Consider the following 10,247-nt stretch of genomic DNA (forward strand, 5'->3'; position numbering starts at 1 on the left):
GCAATATACCAGCATGCTGGAAACAAAGCAACACCTCCTTCAGGAATTGCTCTCACAAGGTGGACAATGGGGTAATCCACATTGTGAGAACGTGAACATGAGAACAGTTTTAGACTCAAACAGAAAAAAAACCCATAATGAATCAAACAGCTTTTGAGCTCTGGTTTTATTTATGATCATTAAAACCAAACCAACGACATTGTTGGATCCCACGAGGTGGACAACGGGGCAGTTCACATGTGAGAACATGAATCCAACAGTTTTAGAGTCAAACAGAAAAAAACATCTTGAATCAAACCGTTTTAGACTGTTGTCACACTGTCAGAGCTCCGAGAGGCTGTTTAATTAATGATCATTAAAGCTGAACCATCGTTTTGTGAATAAATGTCAGTAAATGCACAAACTCCCACATTTGTGATAAAACAATGACAATCATTATGTCCCCTTCACACATAGTGCGAATTTCCACCCCTGCACAGTTGTACAATGGTTTAGTCCAGGCACCAGCACTCTGCCCCCCCCCCCCCCCCCACACACACACACATCCCAAACGGGATCTCACAGAAAGAGGTGTTTAGTTGTGCTGCAACAACTAATCGATTTAATCAATTATTAAAATAGTTGTCAACTAATTTAGTCATCAACTAGGTGTTAAATAACTTTGTTTTACCGCAAATGTTTCATTTCTTCCATATAAATCAACCGTTTCTGCAGCGACTTTTCTTTGAACCTTGAACCAATTGAAGCAGTGCCTCGCAGATCGAAGCAGTGCGTCACAGATCGAAGCAGTGCTTCGAATCAGTGTTTCAAAGCAGATGCTTTGAAGCAGTGCTTTGAAGCAGTGCGTCGATCTGGTGCTTTGTTGATTCGGTGTTTTATTTCGCTTAATCTTAATTTTTCCCCACTAAAACCCCAAAGAGCATATGTCTGTGAGTAATATTTACCTTTTTATGTTAATCTGACCTGTTATGGTCTTCTGAAACAGTTGATAGATGTATTTTATCACTTAAAAACGGGACTGATGCTAACATGTTAGCATGTCTATGGCATTTTCAATGTTGAATTAGCATTAAGCAGTTGCAGCTGTCAGCACATTTGTTTTCTGTATAATAATTCATGGCTCAGCATTTGTTGTCATAAAAGAGTCAAATGTATTACAAATTGTAATATTTTATTGATTTATTTTTATTTACATATCAGTAATAATAATAATAGAAACAACAAAAATAGTAATAATAACTGATAATGCCACAATACAGTTTGAGAAACGGACAAAAAGAATCTGATAAAACAGGAAAGATTAAACCAACTAACAATGAACATAAATACATATAGAAATAACTGTTTCCTGTGAACACCTAGTGACTCTTAAACCTCCACTTCATCCCCGTTTTATTTAAGTTTAATGACAGTTTGTTTCAGTCAAACCACATCTAAGCTGCGTTTTTACACAAGAAAAAAATAAAATGCAGTAAACTGCACATTTGTGTCTTTTTTTCATGAAAATATCTTATTAAATATAACATATTACACTTTAGTCAGGCCTTTAAAATAGTTTTGGACTCTTGCTGTAATATGTTGTCAGTGGTTGAGATAGTTGCTGTAGGCATCTAAACCTGATAGAAATCTCTTTGTGGTGTGTCGGTGATGTATGTATGTGCAAAATAAAACAAAATACTACTCCAGGTATGTTTTTGACGAAAATATAACATAACTTTGTTACAAGGTCAAACGTTGATGCTGCGTGATAAAGGCCTTTTAATAATAACTCAAAGAAATAATGGCAAAACTCACATGTAACTAAAAAAAACCAAAAAAAAACGATTAATCGAAAAAATAATCAACCGATGAATTGATTAGTAAAATAATCGTTAGTTGCAGCCCTAGTTTTTAGGCTGAAATAAAATATGTCTTTCCTAAAAAAAATTCAAAGTCTGGATTTCAAAAAAGAAGAAAAAAGGACAGGGAAAGAAAACTAAATGAGGGAAAGCAGCTGCTAACCAAATTATTTGAAAAGAGAGGTGAGCTTGAAAGCTAGCTATATTGAGTTGGAGGGTCTGGGGGACCAAATTGCACCATTTTCTAGAAAAATGTGCATTTTAACAGATGGGAATGGTGCAATTTGTTGCGTTCCTGTGCATTTTAACAGACAGGAATGCACCAAATTGCACGATTTTTCTAGAAAATGGTGCAATTTCGTCCCCCAGACCCCCCAACTCAATATTGCTCCCCCAACTTTAAAAAGGGTTCTGACTCCCACATGTGATCTAAGGTATACATGATTTAGACCTGGTTTGACTACGCATGAGAAATTTGGTGTTTACGTTAATAAAAAAGAACATAACAGTGGGGGGGGCCTTCAATATGGCTAGTGCCCAGGGCTCAGAATTTGGTGCCAAGCCCCTGTGTATGCTTGTTGTCCTCACATCGAAATACATAAAACCATATATGTCTTCTGTGACGGGCTGGAGAGCGCTCACATTGGCAGGCTGTTCCAGCTGGAATGGACCGCCAGTTCATGTGGACATGCAGCAGGCGATCTGAACATCACATTTGTCTGACAGGACAGTGAACACCGCACCGCAGGACCATGTGACAGGCCAACAGTACGACAAATACGCCACTTTCAGTCACATATCAGCAGAAATACGCCGTACCAACCACCGTTTGGACAGTTATCACAGCACTTATTTTTTATTTTTTAGAAAATACATTTATTTGCTTGTTGATTTTAACCATTTCATGCTCCTGTTATGAGACAGTGATTGTGGTAAAGTTTCTGTCTGGTAATCGGAGTGTGTGGGTTCAAATCCCAGGAGTGGCTTTTTTTTTTTTTTTTTTTTTTACCAGGGTTATTTAACCGCGAGGTTCTGTATTGCGTCCCCTTTTATGTATTTTTTATATCAATCCAGTGATATTTACTAATTATACAGCTGGTTTTTATTATATTTATATTCATATGTACCCGGGGTATTCAACTCCAGTCCTCGAGAGTTGGTGTCCTGCACCTTTTAGATGTGTCTCTGGTCCAACACACCTGAATCAAATGGCTGAATTACCTCCTCAGTATGCAGTCACATTCTCCAGAGTGCTGCTAATAACCTCATCAATTGACTCAGGTGTATTGAAGCAGAGACACATCTAAAAGTTGCAGGACACTGGCCCTCGAGGACAGGAGTTGAAGACTCCACCGTCTCAGGGCATGGTTTGATGACATCAGTGCATGCCCGCTATACTGTTTGCATGCTGTGTTTATAGCATAGCTGAAATAATTTTACAGTGCCAGAGTTGTGATTGTATGCTCTGATGTTGCATGGCATTTTTGCTACTTTTGCAACAGTGCAGTGATGCATTTTGACACACTGTCCCCACGTCTGCAAGCAGGTATTCCTCGATGGAGCAGTTGTTCCCGGATGGGAAGGAAAGATAGTGGCCTGGTTAGAAGAGGATCATGGAGAAGAAAGGTAAAGCCCCTCTGGGAAAATTAAACATTCATGCAGTGTGTTGCTCACTCTCTTTTTTTCTCCCTCTGTCTTCTTCCTTTCTGGTGGTCAGTGGTAAAACAAACATATCTTTTTTTTATCCTGGTTTCTCAGATCCCAGAGGCACATGGAGACAGCTGTTCAGAAAAGGTGAATCTGCCAGAGGCACACTCTCTAGCATCGGAAAACTTAAGGTGTTTTCTCATATGAGGGCCAGAGAATTAGATCTAGACATCATCTGGAGTTGCCCTTTCAAATGATGCGTGACTATCTGACGTGTTCTCAGCCACAAGAAATAGTCCAATTGGTTGAGGCCAGGGTTGACACCTCGGCAGAGTGTGTGGGACATGACACAAGAACTACGCTGCGGAAATTGCTTTTGCCATTCCTTGAATGTAGTCTGAAAATTGTGGCGTCATTGTCATGCCTGTTGCTGCCTGATCTCTACTGGAAACCTGATTTGTCAGAACTTTCCAAATCCTGTCGTCTCTCCAGTTGGATATTTTCATTGGTGTCTTCATGTAAATGGGCCTTCTTCCCTCTCAGATGTTTTTATTTCTGCCATTTTTATAAAAGCTGCATGATAGATACGTCATCAACACTCATACTCACTGTAAATCCTCCAGTCAGTGACATGCAGTATTCACATACGGGCTCAGTTGGACATTATGCATACTTGGCACTAAGGAGATGACATGTTATAGTCTGTGTAGTGCAACTGACTCCTATATTTACATTCTCACTAGCAGCTCCTCCACGTAATGACTAGACAAGTTCAGGAGTGCAGTGCATGTATGAAGGAGGCTTTAGTGCCTTAACAATGAACACGCTGTTCGTTTGTGCTTAATCACATTCAGTCAACGTATTGTCTTAACTGAACTGTGCAGTAGCTTGTAACATCACTTTTGATTGTTACTAGTGATGTTATGTCTGATTAAACCAGAATAAAAGAGTTGTAAGAATGGTAAGTAGTTTTCGTGCATAATACCATAAGTCAGTTTAACTGTTCAGAGTCACAGTTTACCCTTTGGTACTGTTATTGTGTTTCATCAAAACAAATATCACCATGTTACAATTTAGAAAATTGCATTATCCATTGTTCTGTTGCTCTGGTGCAGTCTTAATTGGGCATCTGAAGTGAATTTACAGTGTTAAATACTGTAGTATGAAATGGAATTTGGTGTGTTTAAATAAACACAAAGTCTCAAGTTTTCAAGAACTCGCTATCTTCATAGACTATAGCATCATAGGTTACTGTTTAACTTTTGTAACAGTTGTTGCTTTAAGATGTACTGTATGCCCCAGCAGATAATGGAGTATATCAAGCTTTTTAATGCAAAATTTTCAATTTATTTATTTATTCTTTTACATGAGAATGTACAGTACAGACACAATACATTCACAGTAAGAACAGGAGTAGGATGAAGACCAAGTCTTATTTAATCCCTACCCCATTCTCACACAGAGAATACAGTAAACGGTTAACATAGATGGCCACATACAGTACGATTTTTTTTTACGTTGTTTTTACAAATAAGACTTCAACATTTCTTTTTTAAATTTATATTTGAATTGAATAATATTCGAACATGATTTTAATTAGTTTCCCAAAGAGTTCCATAACTTAACTCCAGCATGTGAGACACTCATTTGTTTAAGTGTTGTTCACCTCTTTGGGGGAGGTGATGGTCTACACTCATTTGTTTAAGTGTTGTTCACCTCTTTGGGGGAGGTGATGGTCTAGTGGTTAAGGTGTTGGGCTTGAGTCCAGAAGATCATGGGTTCAAATCCCCGCCTGACTGGAAAATCACTAAGGGTCCTTGGGCAAGGCCTTTAATCCCCTATTGCTCCCGGTGTGTAGTGAGCGCCTTGTATGGCAGCACCCTGACATCGGGGTGAATGTGAGGCATAATTGTAAAGCGCTTTGAGCTTCTGATTCAGATGGAAAAGCGCTATATAAATGCAGTCCATTTACCATTTACCATTTCTAGAAAAAGGTAATTTAAAATCAAGATTTTGTCTACTATTTTCATCATTCATAATAAAAAGATTTTGCAAAATTTGTGGTAACAAATTATGTCGAGCTTTGAACATGATTATCAATGTCTGTAAAGAGATAAGGTCTTTAAGTTTTAACAGCTCTGACTTCCAAAAGAGTCCAGAAGTGTGCGCTTTTGGAGGAGCTCTGTGCAGAACTCGTATCACTTTTTTTTGTAAAATAAATAAGGGCAATAAATTAGAATTGTAGGAATTACCCCAGACTTCCAAGCAATACATAAAATATGGGAGAATTAAGGAGCAGTACAGAATTCTCATTGCATTATAATTAACCAAAAATTTTACTTTGCTCAAAATAGCAAAGTTTTTACTGACTTTCTTTTTTATATAGGCAATGTGTTGCTTCCACTTTAGCTTCTCATCTATAATAACCCCCAGAAATCTAAATTCTGACACTCTTTCAATTTTAATCCCATGAAAAATAAATTCAACAGTATCTCTTTGTCTTTGATTCGTAAATAACATATACTTTGTTTTGCTTAAATTCAATGAAAGTTTGTTCACATTAAACCATTTTTGAAGTAGGGCCATTTCTTGCTCAACTATATTAAATAATTCATCCAAATTCTTTCCAGAACAGAAGAAATTTGAATAATCTGCAAAAAGTGCAAACCTTAATATTTTTGACACATCACATAAATTGTTTATATATAAAATAAAACATTTCGGTCCCAAGACAGAACCTTGCGGAATTCCACATTGAATCTTTCTACAATTTGATACCTGTCCTGCATATTCAACATACTGCTGTCGGTTTTCTAAGTAACATGTCATCCATTTTAACACAACCCCTCTGATTCCATATGCCTGTAATAAAATTTGATGATCAAGAGTATCAAAGGCCTTTTTTAAGTCGATAAAGACTCCAGTTCTATGTTTTTTGTTGTTCAATTCTGTAGCAAGGTCCTCTGTTATTTTCATTAATGCTAAGTGGTTTAAAATGGTTTAAAATGTGATGGGAAAAGTTTGTTACACGAGTTAACATAAAAGTCTAGTGAATAACAAAAATTATATTAAAAAAGAAGAAATGTCATGATAAAATCCCACCACCATTATGCTGAATGCACAATTAACATACATCAGCTACTTTTGATACAATTGTTTTTTTTAATCCTCTATTTTTGAAAGAAGCAGATATGTATTAATTACACATAAGGGCAGTAGGAGCATATTGTCTAAGAGTTGCAAGCATGCACAGTATGAAGAAAGAAAAACACTGAATGCATTTTAGGTTAATCTTTTTTATAAAATACGACCCTGATCCATATTTACATTTTCAACACCACAGCATGCTCTCACTGAGCTGCTGTCAGTGATTATAAATTACAGTTTTGATTCTCGTGAGGAAATGCAGGTCAATACTGTTATTTTATTTGTTGCAGGATATATACATTTTTATATTTGTGAAAGATATATTCCCTGGCCCATAAATACTTGTTAAATTGATCAGTTTTATTTGTAGGAGGGATTTTGTATGGTAATAATGTGTTGTTAATTTACTGTAACATTTGAGATTTAAAGGATGTCAGGCACTTTTTCTGGAAAATGAACCACAGTATTATTTGTGGTTTTTGAATGTGCATGAATGGACCTACAACAGACCTTTGGCAAAGATGAAAGAAATGTTAAAGAGGCTTCAGATTATAATAATAATAATAATAAATTTATTTGTAAAGCACATTCAATCGAAGTGCTGTACAACAAACAATTCAAACTAAAGTTAAGAGTAAACGTCACAATCAAATTATGGTAATATAATTATAGCTCTAACACCACACCTCATGAGTCATATGTAGCAGTAAATAAGTGGGTCTTCAACTTGGCTTTAAATTCTTCAACAGAACATGCCTGCCTGATGTCAAGAGGCAGGTTATTCCACAAAGCTGATGCATAGAAGGACACCAACAGACAGGGGTCTGTTTAGATCATATACTGTTACAAATGTTAACCATCACTCTGCTTTGTTGTGCATTTTAGTTCAAAATGTTTGCATTTACCAGTAAACCATCACAAATATACTTTAGCCTTTATTTAACTGAACATCCATGATTGCCATATTTTGCCTATGCTTTTACCCTGAGAAATTTTGATGAGATGGTTATTTTATTTTACTGAAATTTCTACAACATGCAGTCTGTTAAAAGTGTTGCCTTTTTATTGTTAAAAAGTTATTTGAAATAAAGACAGATTTTTTTTTTAATAAAATGTTGTATGTTCCATTCTTACAGTACTTAGAAGGAAGTGGTGCGGATGGATGCATGATTGGATGATTGGATTTTCAGCAATTCAAGCCCTTTCTCATGTTCAGAAGTATGCATCACAGAAACTCACAGTTTGAAACATTTTCCAATCCTCAAACGTTCTGGGAGGGTATCCGTAGTGAACCCTAACCACCATATTCAAAGCACAGAAAACATGAGTCTGCTATTGGCACCATTTTCAAAGTATTATCATGCCATGTCATTTGATTGGTGGATTGTATGTCATGTGACATTCATTATTGTCCCACTATAAGTGATGTCACTACTATGCCATTTTTGAACTATTTATCATACTTTATTCACCAGTATATTTCGGTTTATTGCATAGCTCTATTGGCTTTATTAAAAAAAAAAAATGCTTCCATGATGTGAGGGAGCTGAATTCAGTTTGTTTGTTGGATTCAGGAAAGTGCACATATTGATCCTAAGCCAAGAATGACAGAAAACATCACTCTGACACAACTTGTCGTTAAAGTTCCTTTTTTTGTGGTACTTGGCTTGTGATACATACCGCTGAGCTCCTCAGGGGCTCATGCTTTGCTTAGCAGTGTGCTAGTTCACCTTAGTGGTGACTAATTGATCCAAATATTGTTAATATCTGTTCCTACATTGGTATTGATATTGATCGATACCAGTGTAATGAGATCAATGCTTGTTTCTCTCTTGTGTGCACTGCTGCATTCAGAAAAGAAGTGAACTGAACGGGAGAAATTTTGTTTTATTTTTGTATTGTATTTCCTGAACACAGATTCTACTTGTTCTATAACATTTGTTGTGGAGTGATAATTTTGTACACTTTATTTATTTATTTTTTAAATCAGAGGTGGTGACCAAGTGGTTTCAGTGCGGAAGGTTCCCAGTTCAAACCCTGTCCCTGCCACATTTCTCCATGTAATGTGGAGTTGTGTTCGGAAGAGCATCCGGTGTAAAACCTGTGCCAATTCAACATGCAGATCCACTTTGGATTTGCTGTGGTGACCCCGAGTGCAAACAATGGAACAGCTGAATGGACTTATTTTTGTTTTTAAGAAAAAAATACAGAAAAAAAGTGCAATGAAGAGAGAAATATTTTAGCATTGTAGTTTCCTAGCACTCTACCTGGAATAAAAACAATTGTTTTAATTTGTTCTCGAGTAATAATTTTGTACACTTTGTTTATTTAAAGGAAAAAAAATACAAACATGACAATATATGGGGAACATTTTTTGTTACTGTTCTATTTTCTGAACAAAAACTTTTATTATGATAATGAAGTATTTTCTATTATAAACTTCACCCAAATTCTGTCCTGGGTTTTAACTAATCAATAATCCAAAGGGGGAAAAAAAAAATCACAAAAACACTTAAAGGTCATAAAAATGTATTCAGATTTAGCAATTTGATGATGCATCCATGTTACTTATTAAAACATATCACTATCTGCAATACTGGCCCTGTATTTACTTAGTGTTGGATCGATACCAAATCATGCAGTATCGCACACCACTAGTTCGACAGCCATCAGCAGAGAACTGCTCGTCGGACTCAGAGCCTGCTCTGCCCACTGCGGACGGCTTCCTGCTCCTACAACAAACACTTTTCTAATTTTAAGTCAATCCGCTGATAAAAATGGGAGAAGGCTAAGAAATGTGAATGGTTGCCATATAATATGGACCACACTATCAACCATGCGCTGCTAAGAACTGATTGAGCTTGGATACGTTTGAAGAAATGAACAAGAACTTAAAAAAAGTCCCTTACTGATGCAGCACCATATGCAAGCTGCACATTGCTACTAGCAGTGCACCCATTGATATTTAAAATGCACAACGTCACAGTTCATGCACAACTTTGACCCTGACCCTAACCTGAAATTTTGAGCTTGAAATTTGTCACATGCCTCCTGTACAGCTTCAACGCCAGAATCTCCCTCTTTATCTTGTGATAATCACGGTGGTTTAGGTGCTGTTCTGTGAAAAAGGAATACGGTGATAGCCACTTCATAAAAAATAAATACATAAATCTCAGCCCTCCCTTCTGGCCTCCCTCCAAAGCACTTGAACCTGCACTCCTGAGTGCTGGAGGTTCAGTTCACGAGAGGATCTCCATCTATGTCTCGTCTCCTTCACTGTCCTACAACAGAATAAAATAAAATAAAAACCCTTCACATTTTAAATAAAACAAGAGCAATCTGAAATTTCTGATGTTCACCAAGTTGACAAGGACTCAAAATAAGAGATATGTGATTCACACCATGACCTGGACTTCACCTGGATCCGGATTCTGCAATAATTGCATACTGATCCAGAGTGGTCCGACTGATGATATTGCAGTCTGACATTTAATTCACAAGCTGAAACAATATAGTGTCTTCCTGATCTTGGTTTTACATTGTGATGTATCTTTCTGCTGCAGAACCTGCATATTGATCAGGATCACTGCCAACATCCAACACTAACAGGGTCTT

General features: G+C 36.8%; 1 protein-coding gene across 4 annotated transcripts in view; it reads left to right on the plus strand.

Moving 5' to 3' along the window:
* LOC117517417 (dixin-like) overlaps positions 1-7,159 on the plus strand; it is a 45,848-nt gene extending 38,689 nt beyond the window's left edge. For all 4 annotated transcript variants that reach the window (XM_034178421.1, XM_034178424.1, XM_034178425.1 and 1 more), the window contains exons 20-22: positions 3,385-3,464; positions 3,597-4,798; positions 6,506-7,159. In XM_034178421.1, coding sequence (XP_034034312.1) covers positions 3,385-3,464; positions 3,597-3,636 — 120 coding nt within the window. In that variant the 3' untranslated portion in view covers positions 3,637-4,798; positions 6,506-7,159. The remainder of the gene's footprint in view (positions 1-3,384; positions 3,465-3,596; positions 4,799-6,505) is intronic.
* The last annotated feature ends 3,088 nt before the right edge of the window (positions 7,160-10,247 follow it).

The sequence above is a fragment of the Thalassophryne amazonica genome, chromosome 9, assembly GCF_902500255.1.
Source record: "Thalassophryne amazonica chromosome 9, fThaAma1.1, whole genome shotgun sequence".
Classification (NCBI taxonomy): domain Eukaryota; kingdom Metazoa; phylum Chordata; class Actinopteri; order Batrachoidiformes; family Batrachoididae; genus Thalassophryne; species Thalassophryne amazonica.